The 27936-nt window shown below is 36.8% G+C and overlaps 2 protein-coding genes across 7 annotated transcripts in view; both read left to right on the top strand.

The window, feature by feature from the left end:
• Positions 1 to 2744, top strand: part of myom1a (myomesin 1a (skelemin)) — a 43722-nt gene extending 40978 nt beyond the window's left edge. For 3 of the 4 annotated variants that reach the window (XM_087239592.1, XM_087239591.1, XM_087239593.1), the window contains one exon: positions 1214 to 2626. In XM_087239592.1, coding sequence (XP_087095718.1) covers positions 1214 to 1474 — 261 coding nt within the window. In that variant the 3' untranslated portion in view covers positions 1475 to 2626. Of the gene's footprint in view, positions 1 to 1213 lie in introns of all 4 variants that reach the window. The other variant, NM_001161340.1, reaches the window with a different exon arrangement.
• A 404-nt stretch (positions 2745 to 3148) lies between these two features.
• Positions 3149 to 27339, top strand: lpin2 (lipin 2). Of its 3 annotated transcripts, XM_087240983.1 has the most exons (21): positions 8707 to 9021; positions 9429 to 9524; positions 11860 to 12060; positions 14089 to 14184; positions 14363 to 14667; positions 14753 to 14860; positions 15030 to 15156; positions 16920 to 17268; positions 17570 to 17669; positions 17799 to 17986; positions 19527 to 19620; positions 19726 to 19795; positions 19901 to 19993; positions 20582 to 20667; positions 21017 to 21167; positions 22667 to 22815; positions 23806 to 23892; positions 23996 to 24148; positions 24439 to 24553; positions 24918 to 25021; positions 25210 to 27339. In XM_087240983.1, exons 3-21 carry the CDS (start codon positions 11869 to 11871, stop codon positions 25355 to 25357), a joined length of 2715 nt encoding a protein of 904 aa, XP_087097109.1. In that variant the 5' UTR covers positions 8707 to 9021; positions 9429 to 9524; positions 11860 to 11868; the 3' UTR covers positions 25358 to 27339. The 3 variants fall into 3 exon arrangements, with proteins under 3 accessions (XP_087097108.1, XP_087097109.1, XP_087097107.1); XM_087240982.1 differs by lacking the exons at positions 8707 to 9021; positions 9429 to 9524 and adding an exon at positions 3149 to 3395; XM_087240981.1 differs by lacking the exon at positions 9429 to 9524.
• Positions 27340 to 27936: the final 597 nt, after the last annotated feature.

The following is a 27936-nucleotide window of genomic DNA, read 5'->3' on the forward strand; positions in this document are numbered from 1 at the left end:
AAACATGCATTTCCTCATTGGACTTAACTTTATAACATATTCCTTCTCTTCTTTGAGCCCTACAGTGTTATATCTGCTAATAAATGCATTTCTAACCCATGAAATTGGAATGCATAAGAGAAAAAGATAATATTTCCATAATGTCCTTGCTGGAGTCTGTAGCACAATGACTTACTGGACCAGGTCCAATACGTAGTGGACATTGTAATGCCCATGCTACTGTGATGCTTGGGTTTAGGGTAGATATAGAAGTTAATAATACAATGTAATAGGTATTTTATTCATTCATTCATTCATTTTCTTTTCGGCTTAGTCCCTTTATTAATCTGGGGTCGCCACAGCGAAATGAACCGCCAACTTATCCACCATATGTTTTAATCAGGGGATGCCCTTCCAGTTGCAACCCATCACTGGGAAACATCCATACACACTCATTCACACACATACACTACGGACAATTTAGCCAATCCAATTCACCTATTACTGCATGTCTTTGGACTTGTTGGGGAAACCGGAGCACCCGGAGGAAACCCACACTAACACGGAGAGAACATGCAAACTATTGGGCCTGGTCCAGTACATCATTGTGCTACAGGCTGCAACGAGGACACATTCAATATTTCAGAACAAAATAATGTGATATACTGTGTAACGCAATACAGCTAGCAAAGTGCTATGCAGGTAAAATCCTCTTCTCTGACCTGAAAAGGTTGCTCAAGGGAAAGATGCTAGAGGCCATGGTCTTCCATGGTCTTAACCTTGTTAGGACTCCCATGCCAAGGAATCGCCAGTTCGATTTCAGCTCAGAACAGGTTAGGTGCAATAGGACCGGTGGGTTACATGTGGGGGCTCGTCCGGGATAGGAGTGAGGTTACACCCAAACCACACTGAGCTGGGATCGAACCAGTGTTTATACCGTCATGTTCAATCATTAACTCAAATTCTATGTCTTTATTAAACTTTAAAATGAATCATGAGAACTTTCCAGTATGGGCCTCATGACCCTAAACAATAAATTTCCTGCCTAAAGGTGACGATTCACTAGCAAATTTCTGGAAGGGCCTTTTGTGAACCCTTATTTTTCTTCTTTGATCTTTTTCTTGTTTTTTTTTTACTGTTAATATTTCCAACTGTGTTTCTTAGAAATCTCTCACTGCACCATGAGTCTATCAGGAATGTGGTCTCACGTTTGATTTCACCTCACCCTTTTTAGTCCCTCAACCTCACTGGCAACGTATGGGGTGATCCTGCTCCTGAGGTCAGCTGGATCAAGAATGAAAAACCGCTGGTGTGTGATGAGCACCACACGCTGAAGTATGAGCACAGCAAGTTTGCCAGCATCACCATCGCTGCTGTCACCACAACCGACTCAGGGAAATACGCCCTGCTGGTGAAGAACAAGTACGGCACAGAAGCGGCAGAGTTTACTGTCAGTGTCTACATCCCAGAGGATGAAGCCGAGAAGAAGGAGTAAAGCCACGCACAAATGGAGAGAGGGGTTTAACAGATGACCAGTACACCTTCCAAAGCATTTTAATTCAAAGCATGTCTACCCACAGTGCAGTGTTGTATGCTGCCAGTGTATTTGTGATTTAAAAAGTAACTGCAGCTATTTGGATGAAAGATATGGGCAAGTTATGCAGGTTTTGTTTCTAGGCTTTTCACACTATGATAAACTTAAAGGGTTAGCTCGCCACAAAATGTAAGTTCTGTAATCATTCACTCACTGTAATTGCAAACCCGTGAGACTCTTGAGGAATCATTTGTGATGGCTGAGAGATTTCTGTTCTTCTGTTTAAAGTTGTCATTCAAACTTCTGATGCTTTACAATATTTTGTAATGTTATCTATATGAGTGATAGACTTTCAGTGAACAGGCAGAAAGCTCTTTGAATTTGACTAAATATTTTCATTTTGGTTCTGAAGATGAATTAAGGTCTTGATGATGGTGAAATGGATGTCAGAAATACACCAAGATAAATCTTTTTTTTTTTTTAATTTTAGTAAAGGCATGTGGATGTTGATTGGAGGTTGCCAACATTTAAAAGTTTCTCTAGAAGTATCAATCCCAGATTGTGGTAGCAAACATATACTTTTAAACTGCTAACCTAGGCTAATGTATAAACCTGAAAAAAAAGAAAATACTCAAGTGGATAACCTCAAATTGAATTACCAGTACATGCAGCTTAAATTTCTAATTTATAAAACTAATGAAATATGATAATTTCTTAATCCTGAAACCATTAATGTGTGAAAAACATTTGTGAAAAGCATTTTAGCAACTGAAGATGTGCATCTTGTTGCTTTGTGTTATTAAAACGTATTAAAAACACTTGAGTATAGCAAAATTAATGTTTTGAATTAAAAAGCTTTGGTTGTTGCTTTATTTTTAAGCAAAACTGGAACATTAGTGTGAAAATAGCATGTATCTCAACTGTTGTCATGGTTTAATTAAAACTGATTGTCAGTGTGAATATACTGTTTTGTGAGACAGTGTATCATATGATTAAAATCAAATTGTCTTTCAGCTGTAGACAACAGAAATTTAAAGTTGGGTAAAGGTTGCTATAGCCAATGTGATTTGGTAAATCCTTTCTCTGTAAAAAATATATATCTGGATACTCTCATTTGTAGTTTTATGATTTATTGTTATATGTCTGCTGATATATCTTGCTTAATGCATTTTATGTGTTAATATGTGTAAGGTTTGAATATAATACAGTAAGCAGCAAGACAGTTTAATCTGTGTAGGTCCTTCAGATAAGCAAATGCAAATGCTATTGAGTCAAGACGCTTTTGTTGCTTTGTGGTCATAGCTGATATACAGATCATAGTCAGTGCTATGCAATAAAATTAACCAGTTATAATGCGAAAAGTGTGTATGCCTTTAAACCTGCCAGTCCTGTAATTGTAAGGACCTGCACCGTTTCAAATTAGTTTACATCATATTTATGCATGATAAGAGAGCATGATAATGAAAATGAAACCGCTTGTCGACTGAATAGGTACGGAGCAAGCATAATCACAAACAACCTTCTAGAAGGAAGTGGTTGAGGAGGTTGATCTGGTGATTTTTAGCCAGGGGAAATTCTGCTTTGGCGGGTCACGTGAGAGGCCTCTTTTTGAAGTGCCTGCCTGCGTCGCGTCACGTCACGGCCAACCGCCGCCGCTGTGTGTGTGAGCCGCTGCCTGACCGGTTCGCGGTGGTTGTACCGTAGAAGTGACCCTCCGAAAAAAAATACTCAGTGTTATGATACACCAAAACATCAGGAGGGATCCGGCAGACATGGAGAGCTGTAAATACTCGCTGCTTGTTGAAATGAATGAATAACGTCGGCGCGGACAAGCAGACGGCGACAAAACGTCCAGTATCTCAACAACAGCAGCAACTGAAAGGTAAACATTACTCGTGACGTTTCCTAGTTAACGTTAACTATTTTAGGCTAATATACAACGTAAATGTGTGTAATGTTTATTTTAAAGCTGAAGCGCGTTGTGCTTTGACAGCATATAGGTGCAAGTGTCATTTAGCCCGTCGGCTAGTCGAGCTAACCAGAATGCTGATGCTGTGACAGGATCATCCCCTGTATCATATTAACGTTAAAACCTAACATGACATGCCTTCAATTTGGTTATTTGTTCGTTTGAAGCTAGCTAATGCTACATTTAGATACAAACATCACTTGTATGCCGATGAGAGATGTTGTGTGGATGTAGAAGACTGCAATTTTACTAAACAACAGCATTATGTCATTGCACTGACCGACAGGAGTTTGACACACAGAGAGCATTAACGTTAGTGTGTGTGCGATTTCGATGATTTTGTATTTTTAATAAGACTAATTACAAAACTAGTCACTTAATTTCTATCAGATAAACAATTTTTCTGTGATAATTTGACATACAAACAGCCAGGGCTGTTAAGCAATCGCAGGCTCATGTGGTATTAGTGAGCATTAGTGCTGATAAAGACAGCTGTACTCAAACTTGTCTGAACTTGTTTACAACTGTGAGCAGCACTTTTGCTTTTAAACGAGTATTGTCGAGCCGTTAAATGCAAGTCACTGTTTTAACTTTGTTTTCTACTACTGTGTTACCCGATATAACTTTCTGTTATTTAATACATGGCTTCTGGCTATATCTTGTTATGACATTGTTGTTCACACATACTCTATGCTTTGTGTCTCTCCTGAATGACAAGTCATGTTGTTTACCTCTCAATGTCAAAGAATTGAAAAATTAAACCTTGAGCAACATTTGAGGAGACCACATTTGAGGAGCTGTAATATAGGCATTTCTAAATTGTATTGGCTTTCTTTGTTTATACGTCTAGATTTTGTTCAGCAGGAGAGAATGCTTGTGATTATTTTTGCTGACTTGTTTGTCTTTTGTAACTGAACTCAATTACCTTTTTATGTTATGCAAGTGGACGACACAGCAAAATGTCAAGCAAAAAATGTCAAGCAAATCAGGCGGTTAAACCATTTTGTAAATTCAGTGTACCAACCATTTGTGTTAATTCTGCGAAGGTGTGCTTTTCAAGGTCAGAATTGATTCAAAAAAGTTTTCAGTTTTATAACCTGACTTCACCTTTTCAACCCTGGTTCCATTTTGGGGTATAACCTGCCACCTTTGTGGGGCCCTGTGAACTTTCGTTCGGTCTTCTTTCGTTTTTTCAGTTTTTCTTGTTTTCGTTAAGTCTTTCTTCCGTTCGGTCTTTCTTACTTTCACTATTATTGTTTTTTTCTTTCGTTCTGTCTTCCTTTTGTTCGTTTGTTCTGTCAATCTTTCGTTCCATCTTCGTTCCGTCTTTCTTACTTTAGGTATTATTGTTTTTCTTTTGTTCTGACTTTTTTTTGTTTGTTTGGTCTTTCTTTCCTTTGTTCAGTATTTCTTCCGTTCGTTCTTTCTTTCGTTCGGTCTTTCTTTTGTTTGTTTGTTCTGTCTTTCTTTCGTTCAGTATTTCTTTTGTTCTGTCTTTCTTTCGTTCCATTTTTCTTACTTTCACTATTATTGTTTCTTAATTTTTTTTTCGGACTCCCTTTTGTTTGTTTGGTCTTTCTTTCCTTTGTTCAGTATTTCTTCCGTTTGGTCTTTCTTTTGTTCGGTCTTTATTACTTTTGATATTATTGTTTCTTTCTTTCGTTCTGTTTTCCTTTTGTTCATTCGTTCTGTCTTTCTTTCGTTAGGTCTTTCATTTGGTCTTTCTTTTGTTGGTCTTTCGTTTGGTCTTTCTTTTGCTAGGTTTTTCGTTCAACCTTTCTTTTTTTTTGCATTTCAATTGTTAAAACAAATGTATGTCTAATTAGTTGAAATATTTTTTAATGTAAATTTTGTAAAAATAAAAATTTTTAAAAATATATAAATAATCACTTTTAAAATAAGTATTTTTTCTACAAATGAAGTTTTATTCATGAGAAATTTAAAATATGAAAAAAGAATTGTGTAGTTATTGTTGTTTTTACTTATTTTTTATATAATTTTAAGTTAAACCAAAATAATTTAGAGAATTATTTTTGTTTTTTTCTAAACTATACATATGACATTAGTTTTTCTCACATAAAATGGTATAATGCTAGTGAAGTGAAACTCATTTCATAACCACTCATGTTAATGATTTATTAATGTGTTCATATAGTGGGACAACAGATTCCGAAAAACACCACATGTAATGCAGTATGTGTTGCATATGAAACCCTTTTTAAAAATTATTTTCTAGTGTGGTTGAGTGATTTGATTAGGCATACAGTACTGCTTTTGACTTATTTATTAAAAATCACCAGTTTGTTTATAATTTGTGTTGTAATTAATTCTGGTTTTGGTAACTGGATTCCAAATTTAATCATACAGTTGTAGACAGAATTATTAGCCATACTGTTAAAGTTTAATTCTATTATATTTTTGGTTCTGTTTAATGGAGAGGAGCCTTTTTCAACCAATTACTAAATATAATAGTTTCAATAGCTAACTTCTAATAACTGGATTCTTTTTTCTTTGCCATGATAACAGTACATAATATTTAGTAGATATTGTTATTCAGCTTAAGTGCAGTTATATACGCAAGTCTGTAAATTAGGTTAAATAGGCATATAAAGGTAATAAGGCAAGTCATTTTATAACAGTGGTTTGTTCTGTGGCCAATTGAAAACAAATTGCTTGAGGGGGATAATAATATTTATTTACCCAAAAATGTTTTTTTAAAAACTGTGTTTATGCTACCCAAATTAAAACAAATAAGACTTCCTTTAGAAGATTTTTTTTTTTGAAAATGCTGTGAACATTGTCTTGCTCAATTAAATATCATATGGGAAATATTTGAAAAAGAATACATATTTCACAGATGGGCTAATAGTTTTGCCCTGATTTGAAAGTAACTTCCTTTGTGTGAGTAGCAAAGCATAGTTATACTTTTAATATCCCCACCGAGTAGCCTTAGGTTGTTGCAGGATTTTGGATGTTTTTGTAAATCACTTCATAATTACTTTATTCATAATCGCTTTATAATTATTTACTAGAACTTCTGTTACGCCGCTTTGACACAGTCTACATTATAAAAGTGATATATAAATAAATATGAATTGAATTGAATAGTTACTAACAAGAGGGGAACTGTTAGTTACATGTTTGCATTAAAGGACAACAGCCTTTGCTACTTTTTCTTTTTTCATGGCAAATAACAGGCATTTTGTTCTACACCTGATATTTTCATTATGAACAGAGGACTGATAACATGTACCTGACAAATACACGTGCCCTCTGTAATTAGAGGCGTTCCTAGAGAGAGCTTAGCCACACAGAGTAATTTGCTTCAACTCTGGGTTTAGTTTGTGACTGTTAAACAGAACAGATGAACATACAAACCTTTGGACATCTTGCTTTAAGTGCTTTATTGTATTTTAAAACTTCAATAGCAAATTGGAAACACACGGTTCAGACTATGTAGGATGTAAGATACACTACCAGTCAAACGGTTTTTTGTTTTTCATGTTTTTTTCATGTGTTTTTTTTTTTCTGTTCATCAAGGTGGCATTTATTAAATGTAATGTATTTTTTTTATTGTTCCATTTTTATTAAAAAATTAGATTATAAATAATTGATTTATTCTTATTGTATGTAGTTTCAAATTATTACTTCAGCCATTATTGCTTTTATTACTATTACCATTATTAATATTAAACATAATAATATTTATATTAGATTGATTTCTGAAGGATCATGTGACTCTAAAGACTGGAGGAATGAAGCTAAAAATTCATCTTTAAAATCACTGGAATAAAATATTAAATAACAAACTACTTTTGAACAGTTATTTTATAGTGAAATAACACAATTTTACAGTTTGTACTGTATTTTTTATTAGATAAATACAGCCTTGGTGAGGAGGAGAAGCTTATTTTAAAATATTTAAAAATCCTACTGACCCCAAACTTTTGACCGGTAGTGTACGTCTCTGCCATATCAGTTTTTATGTATTGCAAAACTTGTTTTGTTACATTCTAGTTGATTTGTCATAAAATCATTATTTTTAGCTAATACTTTTTAACTTCCTTTCACACACTTGCAAACTAACAATCAACACTGAGCTAATCATTCAAATGCATTGGTAATCTTCATGAGCCCTGTTTTCTAAACAGTAATGAAAAGATGACTTAGCGCCAAGGCATCACAATAATAATTATAATAATAATAATAATAACACAGTTATTTATTTTTTGTATTAAAATGATCCTTGTTATTAGCAATCTATCCAAACTATAATTTTAAAGAGAACACATGTACTTGTAACATAAAAAAAATCTATTTGAGCAATTCCATGTTTTCACCAAAATAGCAAAATTCTTTCTAGTTTTTGTTTTTTTTGTGTAGATTTGTATTTTACTGTAAAACTACTCAAAAATGTTTCTGTCAATGTTTTCCAACAATTATATTTGATTTACCAAAGTCACAAAAGTGGCAATTTCATAACGATTTTTCATCATAAATGTAAAAATGTAAAAAAAAATATATTTTTTTTCTATAGTGAGCCAACTCTTATCTTTTTAATTGGCATTATTTCTTTTGGGTTGTGCCGTTTAATTAGCAGCATTTCTACAAAGTATACTGTTTACTGTTAACTCGCAGACTTTTTGGTCACATCGTTAACACGTTTATTTTCCTTATTTAAAATCTAAAAAATATTTACAGAATGATATTTTTCTGATCCTATAACTCTATGGTTAGTAGTTTTAGTAGTTTTGGAAAACAAGCAGTCTCATCTATAACACCGGAATTGCTCAGTTCTTATATTTAATTGAATGATTTTTGAAGAAAAAAAACAATGCGAGTTTTACAATGTTGTTCAGTGAATTAAATATTGCTCATTATATAGCATGAGATTACTTTAAATATCAGTAAGACTCATAACTGGTACTGTATAAGCTAAATGTCACTATTGAGTTATTATGCCTCTGTAGAGGATCTGCTGAGTTAAATCATTAACTAAAGTAACCTGAATTTTTATCAGAATCAGCTTGTAGGACGTTCTCCTCATGTGATTGCGCAGACGAGTGAAATACAACTACTGTTTTCTTCCAGCTCTCTTATCAGTGGTCAACCCCACCGGCCCCTCGCCGGAAACGAGTCTTATCTGTTACAGAACTGCTGACCCCCTACTCCTGCCTCATTGGCTAGAGAAAGTGGGTTGTTGTCATGCATTGGTTAATTAGTCAAGATTACTTCTAACATTACGCGATTTGACGACACTGAAATACAGCTTCTGTTATTCCAGTTTAGGAAGCGTCAGAAAGGTTACAATAGTTTATATTTGTATCCAAGAAGGTCATCGAGACAGACATGGTAGGCGGGCCACCTGAGATAATGTTTAGAATGACACAGGTAAAGAGATTATTAGTATGGAAGGCAAGACTTGAGGTAAACAGTGATGAAGAGACTCCATTCTAGAACAGAAGCAGAAACCACTGGCACTGAGGAGGACAACAGTGAACAAGATGAGTCCTCATCCCTTAGGGCGTCATGGTCCTGGGTGAGTGAGAAATGCAAATGAGACGGATCATAATTATATGGGTGTGTAGTAAAGACTCCAGTTAAACTTTAGTTATCTGAGCTGCTATTATTATCACCCATTAACAGCGTCAACGATGACTGCACATTGAGCGTGCTTTACGTGTTAAGTCTTATACTGATTATGCCTAATGACATCATAATTTGTTAAGTCATATAAACACTAAAATGTGTTCTGTTATCATGTATGGCTCATAAATAGTTTACAGAAAAACAGACTGGCACTCCTATGCTTTTATCCAGTCATGCATTGCAAAACATTTACATTTAAGGAACAAAAAAAAAAAATTATTTTAAAAAACATTAAACCATTTCACACCTCAAAGACGAATGAAGAAAGTCACTTGATTATAGCATGTCACTTCTCAGACGTTCTACAACTAGACAAGTTCCTATTTAGACAACAAAAACAGGGTCCAACAGACAACGACAGGAGTAACGCACTGATCCTACAAAGCCTTTAGAGTAAGTGAAGTTTTGATTTTTCGCAGGATACATTTTTATGTTTGATTTTTACCATTGGAAAAATGGACTTATGTGTAGAATATTTTATAAAAAGAGATTGCTGTTGCATCTTGACCTATTAATAATGGTTTTTCGCAGTGGTTCACAGTGCCATGTGTGTTCTATATGTGTTGAAGCAATTATAACTTTTAAGCAACAAAAGTTACTGAAGTGAACCTAACTAGCTTTCTATAGTACATCTTAAAGGCTGTATTTTTGATGATTTTTTAAATTTGGACTGTGGATGTTCTGTTCATCTGGTTAAGGTTGTTTTCTGGAAATCAAATATTTAGATATGTGGAGATTGCTGATATGAGTGCTGCAGTGATGACCCATGTTCACACTGTCCCCTATGAATTATGCTGCAAATAGGTTATGTGGGATGGGGCCAGATGTGCTTTTTTTTTTTTTTTGCAAACTAACAACATAATTTGTTTTAAAATGATCAAATAACATTGCAAATGTTAAGTTCTCAACTACTAACATTTTAAAAGTGTTTTACTTTAATTTATACTTTTTATTTTTACTTTCATTTTACTACAGCAGAGATGCATAAATACACAAATCAATTTCCCTAAACATTACATTAATCTAATATTTAAAAAATAGCATTATAATTTTCACGAAAAATGGTAGCACAGATTATTAATAGCAAATTTGATCATCTTATTTCAAAATGTTTCTGAGCACAAAATCATGTATCAGTAAGATATCTAAAGGATCAGAAATATGAAAAAATGCCATAGACATCAAGTAAACTGTCTTTTTTTAAATGTAGAATTATTATCAAATCACATTGCACGTTTAGTTTGCATACACTAACATTTCAAAGTTTGCAGCCAATAAAGTTTTTTACTTCAATTTATGCATATACATACACAGTTGAAGTCAGAATTATAATTAATAATTCACTATAATCTTGTATGTAAAGTTGCTTTGACACAATCTACATTGTAAAAGCGCTCTACAAATATACAAATAAAGATTAATTGAATTTAATACAGCAAGGACACATATATCGAACAAATGCTTTTCTTCAAAAATTGTATTAATCTAAAAATGTAAAAATGGCAGCACAGAGTTTTAATAACATAATTGATTGTGTTATTTTAAAATGTTTCTGAGCACAGAATCACACATTAGAAAGATTTCTGATGGATCAGGAATATGAAGAAATGCTGCTTACACTAAAGAAATAAATTACTCAATTCAAACGAAGACTGTTTCAATTTTAAACAATATTGCTCAATACTACTGTTATAATTTGAACTTTAAAAAACATGACCAAAGAGGAAGTGCATATACTCTTAGGCTTTACTCAGCTTTTTGTAAATCCCTGTTTTTCTCCTTAAGGGAACTGCTTGTGTATAGAAGCCTGTTTTTTCTCTTGAGTGCTTTAGAGAAAGTAGTTCATGTAAATAATGGCTGTTATGCTAGAAAAAAAATTAATCAGGTTAGCCAAGGGTGCAAAGTCTGTTAAGACCTTTCAGGCTGCCCTTATGGTTTTGAGAGAATGCTCTACTTGGTTCCCTTTTCTTCCCTTCAGGCATTTATACAAGCAGTGATAGTATTTCATCTTACGGTTTCCTTGATGTGATGCATAAAAATAGCTTGCCTGTTTTCACATTGTTAGACCTCATAATAACTAAAACAAGCCTTGTTGTTAAATCAGAATTACTCATTGTCATTACCATAATAATACATTCCAGGAATAGCATTTCTGTGAACTTCACTAACACTGTCAGTTGGGGATTAATTTAGCGTGTCGTCTCATACCCTAGGCATTAACCTTAAATTTAGACGGGATGTTTTTTGAATAATTCACTATCATAAATAAACATGTCAGTCAGTTTTCTTACATTTATAGACATTTGTAGGACATCCTGGTTTATACTTGTTAGACAGGTACTGGAAGAATGCCAACAATTCAGCAGAAATGTACATTAGTCTTTACATTTGTAGTTTGACAGGAAGCCATTTATCACATCTTGTGAGCTCAGGGCAGTTGTTTGTGATTAATTTTAAACTTTTTTTTCTCATCGTTTTGATCATGGTGTTGGAACACATTCAGACCACCACTTGTGAAACCGCGTTAAGCCATCTGAAGGTCTTCTGATAACAGTTTTATAAAGGCACGCAGCCAAAAAGAACTGTGAAGTAGTACTGTAAATTGGTGATCATAGCACATCCGCCTTGCACAGATGCAGTACTGGAAGAGACTTATAAAAAAGTAGTTCTTGTTTGCAATGCTTGTTTATATGATTAAGTTTGTTTTGCTTTCTGTTCCTCTTTTTAGTCGGACACCATGAATTACGTGGGGCAGTTGGCTGGTCAGGTGCTGGTGACCATGAAGGAGCTGTATAAGGGTATTAACCAGGCCACACTCTCCGGCTGCATTGATGTAGTAGTGGTCCGCCAGAAAGATGGAACCTACCAGTGCTCTCCTTTCCATGTGCGCTTTGGCAAACTGGGTGTGCTGCGTTCCAAAGAAAAAGTGGTAAGTGCTGCTGTGCTGGGAAAAAACTGTTCAAAGAAAACATCTTGTTAAATCGTGGGTGTCATTAAACAAGTCCAGGGAATCCATCGATCTTTTTCAGACAACTGAGTTTCTGAAAGCTTTTCAAAGCATGAAGTAAAGAAAAATCCACATCCAAGTCACTGTCAATAGAATTGATCTGAGCTTTGGACACTATTTACTTTTGTGCTTTTCAGCCTGAAATCTATAACTGCATTAATCTCCATTGTCTTACACTAAAACGTCTGGACGAAAGAGCAAACACAAGTATGATCAAAGAAGCTTAGCTCTAATCCACAAATGTCCTCATGACTCTTGTTTGCTTCAGATGTGCCTTCATCTCTGCTTGTAGATGATGGTTCATTTGAAAGCACTACAGTGTGCATGCAGGCTTGTGTCTTTGTACCAGCTCTGTAAACATGCTTTTGTACTGGCATGTTCGTGACAGAAGATTCCAGCAGAGGGTATTGCATATAAACAGACCTAGATTTGCAAGCGTAAGCGCTGGCAGAATAAATGAATTCAGTGGAAAGTCAAGAAGATCATTATTTAATACTATGTCAACCTGGAGAAAGCGTGTTTAATTTTTCTCATTTAAACAGTGAAATGCAGCAATTAATAAGGAAATGGCTGTAGATATGATTAGTATGTGTTTCCCACCAGCTGTAAATGTCAAGATTTCCGGCTCTAAATAGCATCTCTTAAAGCATTCTGGTCATATTGACACCGTTCTGATGTTTTCAGTCATATATAGTACACAGACAGAATGTGTTACAGTGTTTAGCATAAAACATTTACCAGTGTGCATGAGCAACAGCGGTGAATGGGGGGGATGGAACAGTTCTCACTATCTACAGGATGTGTGAAGAGGTTTAGAAAGAAGTGGTCGCTATGGCAACAGGTTTCTCTGACTAAAAAGAGATAGGAAATGGAGGCAGACGAGTGAGTTTTGTCAAGGTTGCCACTGTGATTGGGCGATAGATTTGCTTCAGCAGCCTTTTTAGCTAGTTCTTATAATCACAGTTTCTTGCGGGAGTCTGTCAGAAACTGTGGCGTAAAACATTCGATGTAGATAGCAGACAGTTGACCTTGCTTGCCTACCACCATTAAGAAATAAATCTAGGTTGTTAAACTAAACAAATTACATTGCTGAAACAAAAACAGTCATTTAAGAGTCACAATAACATCCGGCCCTCTCATCTTGCTATGCCCTGAAATGAAATCCAGATATTGTTGTCCACGAGCGTGCATGTAAGAGAGCTCTCTGTTCGAGATTTACTCGGGTCATGATTTATACCAACATTAAAATTCTGCCCCATTACTCAGCACGCATAAATCAGCCAGCAACCATGAAACTGAGGCTCAGAGGCCCCCGAATTGACAAAACAAGTAGGTTTGAGACAAGTTGAAAGAAAAGCACGGCACACACAGGAATAAATCTGTATTTACGTGAAGGTCTAACTGAAGGATATTGTTTCTGTGGATGTCATCGGAGACTCAAACAGCTCGATATCAGGCTGCCATTGTGCTGGGCTGCAGTATCAGGTGTGTGATGTGAGGTGATCCTCTTTGTGGTTCAGCTGGCTGCACTGCTTTCAGAGCAGCACAAATTCACTAATTGTGTTTGGTGGCTAGATCCCCCCTCCGTGTGTATTGTGTCTCTTGTGAGCAGATGATTAAAACTGCATAGATGGACAGGAGAGTAAACCTGCTGTTTGTTCAAGTTTGGTTGTGCAGTGGCGGTAGGGTGAAAAGTCATGAGTTCAGAAGGGAATCGCAGGGTAAATGTCAACGGTTATTGGCTTTTTAAGGTCATACGACATGGTTATATTTTTTTAATAAAATAAAATTGAACATTTCAAAGGTCAGCCATTTGATTTAGAATCAAGGTGTCAGATAATTATACAAGCACAGGTCTGAAGTTAATACATTGGAGTGTAACATTAAAAAGTTTGAGGTGCCTTTCACATTACCACTGTGTTTTAAAATAATCCTCTTCAACTCCTTCAGATTGACATAGAGATCAACGGGGAGCCTGTGGATCTCCACATGAAGCTGGGAGATAATGGAGAAGCTTTCTTTGTACAGGAAACCGAGGAGCAGAATGTAAGTGACTTCTATTCCACATTTGCTGCTGGTTCTGTCACTCACATTAATGACTACTGATCATCCACAGTTTGCAATATGAAAATGACATTATGTTGGAAACTTATTTGCATTGCAAAGGCTGTCATGCTTTAATGGTCTTTTTAATGGTTTTTTATTCTCCTTCTCTTTTTTGTAGGAGATTGTACCAGCACACCTGGCCACCTCCCCCATTCCCACAGAGAGTCACTTATTTTGGATCGGAGGCGATCATAGGTCAAGTCAAAACCTGGACGATGACCCACTTGATCCAGAGGACCCTCCTGATCGACCAGTTGCCAGCACAGGGGGAGCCAAGAAGAAGAAGAAACGGAGAAAGAAGCATAAAGGTGATCCCCGGCGAGAGGAGTTCACCCCCCCTGCCGTTATCAGCTCTACCCCTTCCACAGATGAAATATTTGAGATGGACCTGAGTTCTGATGAAGACGCTATTTCCAACACTAGGTAACCAATCCAACATATGAATGCATGTTAGACATACTGAAGGAGTGGACAATGTTTTTAGTGACTCGAAAAATCTGTCTTTCAGATCATCTTCAGTCAGTACAGTTAAAGAAAGTGAACCCAAATTACCAACAATTCGACATTCTTTGGACAGCTACCCTTACTCTGACGGAGACTGGTCTCCATCAGATAGGTTTGTTTATACTTGCAATCTCATACACACAGTTTAAAATATGCTTTTGGGCCATATCAGATTGAAAGGTTTGTAAAAGGTTCAAAGGCTTTGAGTGTACTTTACTTTCACTTTCTTTTATTTAATTTGAGTTAACGGGAGTTGCTGTTTGTTGTTCTATTTTGAGCAGTCATGCTATGTCAGAGGCCTTTTCTCCCAAGAGTGACTCTGAACTGGTTGTTCGGCCCTCAGAGAGCCTTCTCAAAATGGAGTCACACATGCAATGGACATGGGGAGAGTTTCCAGAATCTACAAGGGTAAATTGTAGTTTTGGTTTTCTTTAAATTCGTTCTGCAGTTGTTTTCCCAAACATAGGTTTCAACTTTAATTCCTGGAGGGACGCAGCTCCGCACAGTTTTGCTCTAACCCTAATTAAATACAGCTAATCTAGTAGTTTCTAGTAGTCTCGAACACCTTGATTAGTTGGATCAGCTGTGTTTACTTAGGGTTGGAGCAAAACTGTGCAGAGCTGTGGCCCTCCAGGAATTGAGTGTAAGACCTATGCTTTAAGGCAATTCAATTCACTCGGCCCCCATCTTGGACAATATGCTCGGGCATTCTGTCTGAATGGGGAAACAACAAATTCTACAAAATTGCTTTCCAAGCTTACTATTAAATTTCATGTTAGGAAGCACCAATAAAATAAAAAAATAACTGTCTTTTTAGTGTAATTTCTATTTTTTCCTAATTGGGGATGCTCCGATCAATCGGCCGATTATCACATTTCATTACTTGATTGGTACTCGTGAATCTGGGCGATCTCATGATCATTTCCATTGATGACTGATTTGGGGAATTAGGGTACAGTGGGTTGTTTTGTTTAACAAATATTCGCACCTGTAAATATTTTTAAAAAATTGGACGGAGGTAAATTGGGTTTACTTTGTAGTTGCTCAAATGAAGGAAATGTTTGATCAATAATATGCCTTTAAAATTATGAATTCCTTTATCAAACTAGTCATCGTATAGTGTATTTTTATAAGAGGGAGCAAATGAAGGATTTTTTGTGATGGGACTTTAGAAGAAGCCAGCTTGCCAACCAAAACTATTTACGCCTTTTTTCGTACATAAAAGAACTGAATGTTCTGTGTTTTTGATAATGTTACAAGTTCACATAACCTGGCTGGAAATATTAATAAAATAAATATTTTTTACTTATTTAATAATATAACTTTTCCTAATATAGGCCTCATAATTGCAATAAACAGTAGTTTATTGGTCCATTTCCTTTTAGTAAAGAAGTAATTTATTAATAGGTGTGCATTTTAACTAATTAAAATTTTATACATCAAATATAGCCTACCCTCCAAACTTTTTTTTATTGAGACATATTGAATTCTTCTACCATCATTTGCAGTGTTTCTAAATTGCTTTGTTAATTATTTCTTACCATTTTTAACCATGTTTAATCTATTATTTTCTGTAAACCTCTGTCTGACCATTACAAGTCCACACTAAATGGTTATAAGAGATGCATTTAAGGAATTGTATGCAACATCCTTTATTTATTCTCTTAATTGAGAAGAGATCTTTACTTAAGTGTCATACTTGGAGGGAAAATGTGCTTTAGGCATTATAAAGCTTGAAGCATCAGAATCGGTACTCTGTATCGGCTGATCAACATGACAGGAAATCAGTATTTGGTATTGGCTGCAAAAATCCTGATTGGAGCATCCCTAGTTTGAATCTGCTAAAAATCACGCCTGGTTCGAGCCCCTCTCCTGGAGAATCTCCAATCTATATCGATCGCTGATTGGTTTCTGTACTAGAAGACGGGGCTCCATTCGCCATTTGACATTTCACTTTTCTCCATTCAAAACTATACAAGTGACATGCTTTGTGTATTCTATAGTCTTTGACTTTCCCCTTTAGAATCAGAACAGAAAATCTTTTCTGCAGTTCTGTCTGGGTCTAGTAAAAGAGAATATAGAGTGCAAAAATATTTCATGCTATGATTTTGAATTAACAGGTCATGATTAAATTCCATCTCATCACCCTCTCTCAAAAATGTAATTTCCAGGTTTCTAAAAAAGAAAAGATAGAGCTGCCGAAGACCGTGACCATAACGCCTTCAGAAAACACTCACTTCAGGGTCATCCTCAGCTCAGAGGCCATGGAGACGGATGAAAGAGAACCTACATCAGGCACTCCAAGTTGCACCATAGTCAAGCCTGAACCCCGCACTCCTGTGACCCCTAAAACTCCCACTGAGTCTGAGTTGGAGACGATGCCTTGTGAAGTGCTGACCTCCACTCCTTCAGACATTCTCACTGCTGCTCCCACTTCTCCAGCCGCTGTCTCTGCTGCTCCTTTGGGTGGGGACATTGGAGATGTTGGTTCCAAAACTGACTCTCCTTCCAAGAAGAAAGGTGGGTCTGTAAGGTCCGCTTCCTATGGTACTTTCTTGGAAATGTTGCTATAATAAACGCGGTTGATTGACTTAACAGTGGCTGTTATCTTTATTTGAGAGCAGGAGTAGATAAAATTGATAAAGTTGTAGCTGTTTCATATTTTAACAGGCCAACATCAGCGTGTTCCAGAAATAAAAACACTGTGCACCTGAGTTTAATTTAGTTCGGTCAAGAAATTGCCAAAAGCTTGTTGTAGCGCTAACTCTTCTATTATGTATGATTATTGGCTAAAATGCTGATTGTACATTTTTTACTGTAGGTGTCCCAAAAAGGAGTCAGCACCAGGGCCCAGAGGACATCTACCTGGACGACCTGAATGTGCTGGAGCCTGATGTTGCTGCTCGCTATTTTCCTAAGAGGTAGAAAAATAATAAATCCACTGAACTATATTGCTTTTAAGATTAGATTACAGCACTTGGAAAGCAGTTTATCAAGAGTCAGGCGACTTGTGTTGTGTTTGACTTGTGGCTGGTGTTGTGTATTTGCAGTGATTCAGATGCTGGTTCCAAGCACTGGATGGATTCTGGGATGCACTCTGGCTCTCAGTCACCACAGTCTGTGGGCAGTGCTGCGGCTGACAGTGGCACCGAGTGCCTGTCTGACTCTGCCAGTGATCTCCCTGACGTCACCCTGTCTCTGTGTGGAGGACTCAGCGAGAATGGAGAGATTTCCAAAGGTATCTGAATTATTCTGGAGTGTGCATTCATTGGTTGCTGTAGGCATGGAAATGGGAAACTGGGGTTAGGATGTGGTTAAAGGTGCAGTAGGTGATCTGCCAGAATACTAGAGTTAGCATAATAGCTCAGAAATTGACATCCCTCCCCTGCTGTTCAAAGCCATGCCTCTTTAAGTCATGAACACGCAAACGAATAGATCATCTGATGATGATAGACAACCTTATATAACTCTAGATCATGTCATTCGTTATTTAGAAAACTCTATGGAGACATGCACTTTGTCCAGCGTAGTTGTTGACAGGCCAGTGGGTGCAAGAATTATATTTTCCCAAAACTGGCATTGGAGTAAAATTGTTTTTATATTCGCACATTCAGATTTTCTAATTTCAGGTAATTATTGTTTGCAAATTCTAAATAATGAAATAATATTAGCAGCCAATGACTATAAAATATGAAATTGTTCACAGACAATGAAATAGTGCTAATGTTGATTTGAAGTCATACCTACACACTATTTCAGACCAATATTCTAAGTAGCTTTAGAGGGTTAGCAGCATGTCACAAGTTGCCACTGTTCAAAAATGAACGAATGTGCGAATATAAATCAAACTTCACCTCAGTAAAGCTGGTTAGGCAGAATTTTATATTACACTTACATTACCAAGACAACGAGTGACTTTTCATTTACAGTTGTGCTCACTGATCCTCGTACATTGCTTGTTTTCATCTCCTTTTACACTTAAACAACTAAATGAGTGCTTTGGTCTATTTAACCGACTATATTATCGATGCTGTAAAAGGTACTACGTGAAGTCAATATTTTGCCGGATGTGTTCAGTTGCTGAACAACACTTCCGTGCATATAAACCTATTCATAAGCAAGAACACAATCGACATAAGCTTTGCATGGCTAAAATAGTTTTAAAACATACCTGTCTAAAAGTAATACTTCAGCCATGGTGTCACCCTTCGGATCGTGGTTTTGACCTGAATAACGTCATTTCCCTCCAGCATGCAAAAGTAAATCCAAAATTGATTCAAGATTTAGAAAAGTTTTGATTTTGCAGTTTTGGCAGAAGCCCGTTCAAATACAATGTTTCTTTTTATGGATACAAGGTCTTTCAGAAAGTAGTCTTTCAGGTTGATGCAGAGTGTCTGTCTGTCAGCTGTAGGTGGCCATGCTTCATGTGTACACGCAAATGATGCATATATCTGCAGAAAGAGGCTGCGCTGAAATACACAGTTACTTTTCGTAACTGAGTTATTTGTCGGCCCGACAATTTGTAATTGGACAAACATTTTTTAGCCTTATAACTTACCTAGAATATAACAATACATATAAATACATTTAGATCATTTACTTTAATCATTAATCGGAATATGAAGAGACTTTCAACCAGCACAACAAAAACTGTTTCTGAAGACAATCCCCTACTGCACCCTTAATTCTCTTTATATGAATAGATTTCTGGATTTACCACGTGTTTTCAGATGTGAGCAATGCAAGTGATTAAAGTTTCTCTTTCTGTTTGCTTCTAGAAAAATTTATGGAGCATATCATCACATATAATGAATTTGCAGAAAATCCAGCCATCATAGACAATCAAAATTTAGTTGTTAAAATAGGAAACAGGTGGGTGTAAAAATAAATAAAATATATATATCTGTATATGTATAGTTTATAATGTATATATTATTTTATAAAGTTAATTATCTTTTGTGTTGTTTGTTATTTCAGGTATTATAATTGGACACTGGCCGCCCCTTTAATCTTAAGCTTGCAAGCATTTCAGAAGAATTTACCCAAGGTATTTGGTTCTCCCTAATAGGATATTTGACTTCCTGTGATGTTTATTTTACAGTGCTGTGGTTTACTGTAGCAGGTCAAATAGCTTTGTCCATGATCTGTTTAGGCAACTGAGGAAGCTTGGGTGAAAGAGAGGATGCCAAAGAAATCAGGGCGCTGGTGGTTCTGGAGAAAGAGAGCAGACAGCACTATTAAACAGGTAATAGCAGAGCATTTTGTGACCTTCAGCTGCGTATAACACAAAGCTTTGTGTTTAAACATAAAGGCCCTGGCTGAGCTGTAATCAGTGAGTAGGAGCAAAAACCTTTAAGCAGTTATTGGTCTTTTAATCCCACTGCATTCCAGCACTTGTCTTTAAACTTCTGTGGGCTGATCTGATTACACAAGCATCAACATTCACGTAATTGCATGAACAAAATGATGAGGGCAAGTCTTTGTTGTAAAGCAGATGAAACGCTCTACCTCTGTAATTCGTCCCTCTGGAGCTTCTGCCGTCATTCAGACAAGGCATCAGACTTCTTCGCTGCCCTCAACTAGCACTTCTGTAATTAGCACCACTCTGTGGTGTGGAATTTTACAGTCTAGAAATAGGCCAGGCAGCTCGTCAGACTTTTTAGTATTAACCTGAAGGCATGTGAAGATGACAGGGTCATGTAGTCAGTCATAACACATTTCAAGGACAACAAAAGCAAACGATGACATGTTTACACTCTTTTTTTTTTTTTGGTGCAGTTTTAGATATGTGTCAGTGTGATCTGATCTGCTACTGTTTTGTCTTGTTATACAGTCAGAAAGCACTGGAAAGCTGGAAGCAAAGCAGTCCCAACTGGAGGAAGGGAGCTCTTCTTTGTCCATGGAAAGTCATGCCCGCAAGTGAGTCAAAATCACTGATGGACAGGCATATGCTGTGTCATTTCCTGCCTGAGATTTCTTTAACAACTTGCAGATAACATTTGAACCGTCTCTCTAAATGTATACGAAGGCTAAAGATGGCAGTAAAAAAAACAATAGTGTTTGTAAACGATAAACGTATCAGTTGTACCCTTGACCTTCTCTCTGATTGCTGACTACAGTTATACTCCCCTTAATGTGAACTAAGTTAATAGGAACAATCCAGCCTACTTTCTGTTTTATGTCCTTCACTGCTCTTGTGGTCTAAATTAGGAAACTTGAATGTGTTTGCAAATTTAGTCCATTGATTCCCTGTTTGCTCTGAGCACAGAGTGGACACCAGGGACTCATCCAGTGATGAGGAAGGGAAGGAGGTGAGCGCTGCTGCATCATCAATGGAGCGCAAGATCCAGTCTGAGCCCCACGGCCACACATCCACACACTCTTACCGAAAATCCCTCCGCCTCTCCTCCAGCCAGATTGTGAGTCTACGCTTTTATTAGAAGACAAATATTTACTCGTGTAAACACTGTGTTGTGTACATAGGCAGCTCCAGCATTTGCTCCATGCTTTTGACTGAAAGATGCAGACTTCTGTGCATCTGCTCTCTCTGCAAAAGTCAGTGATTTGACGCTGTATCTCAAGCTTGCTTCGGTAAATTATGTAAAAGCCGTGTGACTCATTTTGCAAGGGTAGTGTGTGCCTTTGCATTGATTTGCACTAAACTGCCCCCTGTTGGCAGCTCCAAATGGTGTTGCACAATAGAAAATTTTCTTTTACTAATAAAGCTTTGCTGTTTTGCTGCATTTATGACTTTTATAACTAATGAATACTTTGAGGACTGCCTGAATTTCAGAACTTTATTTAAATCTTTTCTAAATCCATGTTATTCAATAATTATATTTTAAGGCTAATTATTTAATTTTTTTGCAATCAATAGGATTGTAAATTGGTTAGTTTTATTTGGTTTATTTATTTATTTTGAACAGAAAATCATACACAAAAAAATTCTTTAAACAAAATTAATTTCAACATGATCGAAATGGAGCAGGATGAAGCGCAAGCTTATATTGTTATTATTTTTATATTATTTTTCCCCACCTCATTACTACACACATTATTTGTTTATTACTTCAACTTATCAATTTCAAGAGTTCACATGTAGATATTACTTGATTATAATAGCAGGTTTGGCATGCTGTCTCTGAAAACACTGAGCTCGGAGATAATTGAGTCCAGGGCTGCCGCCTGTTCAATAAACTTGTAAGGGGGTACAAGATCAGATAGTTCTCGAGAGCTCCCCTTGGTAAAGAAGGAAAGGGTAAGATGGGGTGGATGTTTTTGGTCCCACTTTATATTAAGTGTCCTTAACTACTATGTACTTACATCAAAAAATAAATAAAATGTACTTACTGTGTTTATGATGTATTTGAGAACACTTGTGGTGCTTTTGAGTTGGGATAGAGGTTGGGTTATGGACAGGTTTGGTAGCATGGGTAGGTTTAAGGGTGGGTTAAGGTGTAAGGGATGGTCAACAGTGTATTTACAAATGTAATTACAAAAGTTAATTAGAGATGTAATCACATACATGTATTTGATCAAGCTTAAGTATACACAGTAAATACATGTATTTACACAATAAGTACATTGTAGCAAACTATTAATTCCTGTGTAAGTACATATTAGTTAAGGCCACTTAATATAAAGTGGGACCATGTTTTTTTGTTTTTTTTAAATGAAGATGGAGTTATGCTAGTCGTGCTATTTCTATTCAGTTTGGAATGATCTGATTGGCCTACTAATGATTACAGATAAGACACCAGCTGTGATTAATTATATCACATGCTCCTCTCGAAATTAATTTCTGAAACTTCACTTTATATTAGTTATGCAAATTCCATAATTTGGTAATGCATATAGCTAAGATGAATGTTATGTGCTGTTCAAGTGACGCATCGATAAGGTGATGTTGAATTTACAGGCTAGTTTGAAGCTGAAGGAAGGACCCAATGATGTGATGTTCAGCATCACAACACAATACCAGGGCACATGCCGCTGTGAAGGCACCATCTACCTGTGGAACTGGGATGACAAAGTCATCATCTCTGACATCGATGGAACCATCACCAAGTATGTATTTCACAGACACGCAGCACGTGTTTCCTTTAATGAATAACATTTGCTGGCTTGTGTGCAGAATTCTCTTTTGTTCTTCTCTTTACTAGTTTACTGTAGCCATGAAGAGGGGAAAAAGGCTGAGGTGTGCATAAACATTTCCATTAGTTACTGCCGAAGGACTCACTCACTGCCAGGTTTTTTGTTTTGTTTTGCTGCCAGTACCAAGAGGTTTATAGATCAAGGCAGAGTCTGCTTCATCAAAACAAGTTCTCGAAGTATGTGGCAAATAATGAACCACTAATAATCATCTGTCTTCCCAGCCCCCTCCACTAACGCTTCCAATGACGAAGACAATGCGCCATTTAATGGTCATTGTCTCTCCTAGTTTTACTGGCTGTTTGATAGTTCACAGCTCCAATATTAGTGTGATACCGGTCTGCCGTCTTTGCATTTTAATTACTGCAAAGCCAGCTATAATATATCAATGCATCTATGCAAACGAATGCTCTCCGCCTCCAGACTCGTGCCCTCAGTGGCTGGTGGGTGGCACACACATCAAACAGGCAGATTGACTGCCGCTTATTATTTCTCTGACCCGTTTGCCTGACACATCTCTCTGAGGCTGTAAAGCAGGACGGCTGACTGTGGGGTGCGCCCAGACCGGGGTTGGACTAGGAGGAGGATGTCACCATAATGAGCCAATTTAAATCTTGCTCTCTCATAATGCCACTCAGAAAGAGCCGGAGATAAAACGCTAAAGCCGGGAGAGGATCCTCATTAGTAAACGACACAGAGTTTTACCCAAGCTGAGAAAAAAAAAATCTCTCTCCTTCACAAGTCTATTAGTTCTAAGAATAAAAAGAATGTCAGAAGCTAAATTTAGGAACCCAGCTGAATGAGACTTGGACTTCCTTCTAAGTAGAACAAATGTGCGCTAGAGGATTTTGCTCCTTTCGTTTGCTAGTACATGCCATGTTCACCCTTGTGTTTATGTGCTTTCAGATCAGATGTGTTCGGCCAGATTTTGCCGCAGTTTGGAAAGGACTGGACCCATCAAGGCATTGCTAAACTGTACCACTCGGTGGCTGAGTGAGTTTGCACCTTTTTAATCCTCTACCTCATTGAAAGGGCAAAAGCGAGCTTGATTATAGGTCTTAAAACACTGTATTGAAATGGATGCTTTTGTTTTCAGGAATGGATATAAGTTTCTGTATTGCTCAGCAAGGGCAATTGGCATGGCAGATATGACACGAGGGTATCTGCAGTGGGTAAATGACGGAGGTATAATCCTGCCACGTGGACCACTCATGCTCTCTCCCAGCAGCCTTTTCTCAGCATTTCACAGGTATTATACTAAACTGATAGTGGATAACTCTATACTTAAACAACAAATTATAATAATTTTTTTAGTGTGAAACTTTTAAAGTAGATATTTTGATCATTTGAGCGTTGTTTGATTCCACAGTTCTTTAAAATAGGTTAATTTGAGTTCTGCATAAGAAATTAGTCATACAGAGTTGTGTAAATGATTAAATACTTTTTTCTGGAGTTAACCTATCCTGTTTACAAGTCAAATGAAAAAAATAAACCACTCAGTTGAGTTTATTTACTCTAAATGTTTTCTTTGTCTCAAAGGGAGGTGATTGAAAAGAAGCCAGAAATCTTCAAAATCGAATGCCTTACTGATATCAAGAACCTTTTCCTGCCCAACAAACATCCTTTTTATGCCGCATTTGGGAACCGAACAAATGTAAGTTAAACTTCAGTTAACTTTCTTTTCAGTGCGCACTGACCTCAGCAACACTGTCAAAGGTCAGCTTGAAGATTCATGTCTGAAGCTCAGAACATTAGAAGCACTGTCCCCTCAGGCTACTCACTCAGTCTTGAACTGCATGAACAGCTGCTCCGGACCAGCCTGCTGAACTTTCCCAGCTGAATAAATTACAATGTTTAGGTGGAGTAAGAATGTTTACACAGGCACAAATGCATCCATTTGATCATAAAAACTGTTCTAGTGTCACAAACTAGCATAGAAGGTTATTTTTGTTTGTAGACTTGGCGGAAAGAACAGCAGAGGTTGTCCTGGAGTCTGATCTTGTGAATGTCTCCTCTAGGACGTCTTTGCCTATAAGGAGGTTGGAGTGCCAGTTTGCAGAATCTTTACGGTTAACCCCAAAGGAGAGCTCATACAGGAGCAAACCAAGGGCAACAAGTCCTCGTAAGTGTGCACATTGATCTGCAGGGTTATATAAAAGTAACTCTGAAGTCAACTTAAACTGTCAGAGATTATGCAAATCAAATGTAGAGAGCTCATTCTTGAACTTTGTTCAAGGTCGGCTTGAGAGCTGAAGGACGCCTTTGTTTTGGCTTGGCTGTTTTATGCTCTGTCTCTCTGTTTGTGTGTAGGTACAGCAGATTGAGTGAGCTGGTGGATCATGTCTTTCCTTTGCTGAGTAAAGAGCAAAGTTCTGCTTTCAGTTTCCCGGAATTCAGTACCTTCTGTTTCTGGCGTCAGCCAATCCCGGAGATCCGTCCAGAGGACCTACTTTTATAGACCATCCTGAAGGCCCATCTATTACCTGCTCGCGTCATCTCTGCCTTCAGAAGCACTTAGCCGGTACTTTTCAGCATCTCACATCTATAGTTTTTATTCCCCCACACCACCTGAGAAACATGAACTGCACAAAAACACCTGTAAGAACCAGCGTGAGAGAAAACTCCAAAACACAACCCGGTGTCACATTAATGGGATGCACGCAGAACTTCCACAAATTAAACACCTGGTGCTGCTCTTAAACAAGATTTCTAATCTGTATCATTTTGATTAGCTGCTATGATTTAGGCTGCTTCAGCTCTTGAAGGAATTTCTTGCTAATGGGCTAATGTTTACAGTATTAGTTAGACAGCCAGTGGCCTCTTGGCCAACGGAACGAGTACACAGCTGTTTGTCTGAGTGTGTGTGTGAGGTTAAACGTGGCATAAAGATACGTTTATAATGGAAAGTAATTAACGATATTCTTTACAACCACTAATTTACAACTGTAGATCATAGCTTATTTATATACAAAGGTATTAGTTAGAATTAACTAATTAACATGCACTGCCTCTAAGATGTGGTGACTGTATGACAGTTTGAATATGCATTGCCAGATGGTGCGAAATGAGCTCTGAATCTCGGAGATACTGGAAAGTATGCACAGAATGAGCCGTGCCACGCGAGGACACGCAGCTCATCATTTACAGTTCAACAGATTTAGCTCATACAGTCGACTAGATTCACATGAAAAGTACACAGAGGAGTTCATTGTAATTGGGCTTTTCTTTATTTCCAACTGTTGACATTTTCATCGTCTGGTTGCTGCAGAACGCCTTAGCGATCGCACTTTTTCAGCTGGAGCCTAGAGAAGAGAAATATCAGATAGTCTTGCACTCAACTCGTGACGGAAATGCAATAACGTTCAAAGCTTTTCTGCAGGCTTATGTGCACAGTGCAAGGATTTAAGTGCTTTTAGATCCTTCATGTAAACCTCAGCAAGAGGTCTGTATTAACTTAATAATATATTTGCTTTCTAAATGAAGGTATGTTGTATGTTGAGCTGGCCTGAGGCCTGTGGGAGAGTAGCAGTAACAAATGCTCTTGAACATTTTTGTTTGTTTGTTTTTCCACTTACCAGGCCTTTGCATGCTTCGTTTGGAATATAAAGATGACCGTTTATGTTTTGACGCTTTCTTTTTCGGGTAGACATTCCGAAGGGTCGTCACGTTGTACATTTTCAATATTAGTGGATGATCTTGAGCAGTAGAAACTAATTATTTGAAAACATTGAAGCTGATGTGCAAGTGAATGATGAGAGTGATCTGATCTTTCCACTTGGTCACGGTTGACTGAAGTAACATGCCCTTTTTTCCGTCTAGTTTGTCATTAAGGTCTCGGCTTGTACCTTTAGGCTTTGGTAGCGTTAGGATAAGTTTTAGGGCACTGTGTGCTGGATGTTTAAATAGATGTACAGAATTAGAGCACAACAAATTATTTCTTTAAGGCAAATCATTAGGGAATATCGGGGCATTTCATGGTTCAGTTGTGATTGTGATTTTGTATATGTGTGTTGCGCTTCTTGTCTGCAGTTATGATGTTTGGAAGTGAAATCTGTTAATTGTTAACAAAGGAATCCCATTCTTTCTATGAAAGTAATACCTCTTGTGTGGGATGAACACACTCATCTTGTATGAAACTAACAATTGTAAAAAGACACAGAAAAAAAATGTTATGAAAAAAAGCCTCTTCTTTCTTTTGTTGTAAGTGCTGAATGTGTTTTGTCATTCTTCTTGATCTTCGATGCCTTTTGTTTTACTTGCTTTTATTTCTAGTTGTGTGTACTTGAGTGAGATGGTGCGTGTTTTGGGTTCGCTCTATAGGTTTGCATTGAGTTTGACCAGCTTATATACAGTACCTTGAAATGGATAATTGTATTATAAATTTACAAAAACTATGGTTTGGATGATGTTTATGAATCTATTAAAGATGTATTTAATACAGCTGTGTGGACCCTTTGTAGTTGTGTGGACCCTTTGTAGCACATGTGCTAGTATAATTTGTCACGATGAATGAAGCTTTAATTGTTTTGCTTTAGGAAAAAAGTCTTCAGGGTGTTTTATCGTGCAGCTTTAAAACTTGGCACAACAGTCTGGTTTGTAGGGGAAAATTAGTTTTTATTGGTTTTACTTTTCCAAGCCAAAAGTGCATTTTAAAATGCACTAAAGTCATTTTACAGTGGATTACAGCTGTGCTGGTTTTTGATCATCTTTTGCATAATCCACCAAATATTATATACACAAGCCCTAAAAATCAAGCTATTTATTTTTTTATACATAAACAAATTGCATTCAAAACAAGTGAAGTGAACGTATGCATTTGTTAATTTAATAATAATGAAAAAATTATATATATATATATATATATATATATATATATATATATATATATATATATATATATATTATAAAAACAGTAATTTTAAAAACTATATAGATTGGATCAAATATAGGATTACCACTACATTCCACCTGTAAAATTCTGATAAATAAACAAACAAATCTCTGTTCAAAAGTCTTGAAAGGGTCGTTTACCGAAAA

The sequence above is a fragment of the Danio rerio genome, chromosome 2, assembly GCF_052040795.2.
Source record: "Danio rerio strain M-AB ecotype USA chromosome 2, GRCz13ab, whole genome shotgun sequence".
NCBI classification, from domain to species: domain Eukaryota; kingdom Metazoa; phylum Chordata; class Actinopteri; order Cypriniformes; family Danionidae; genus Danio; species Danio rerio.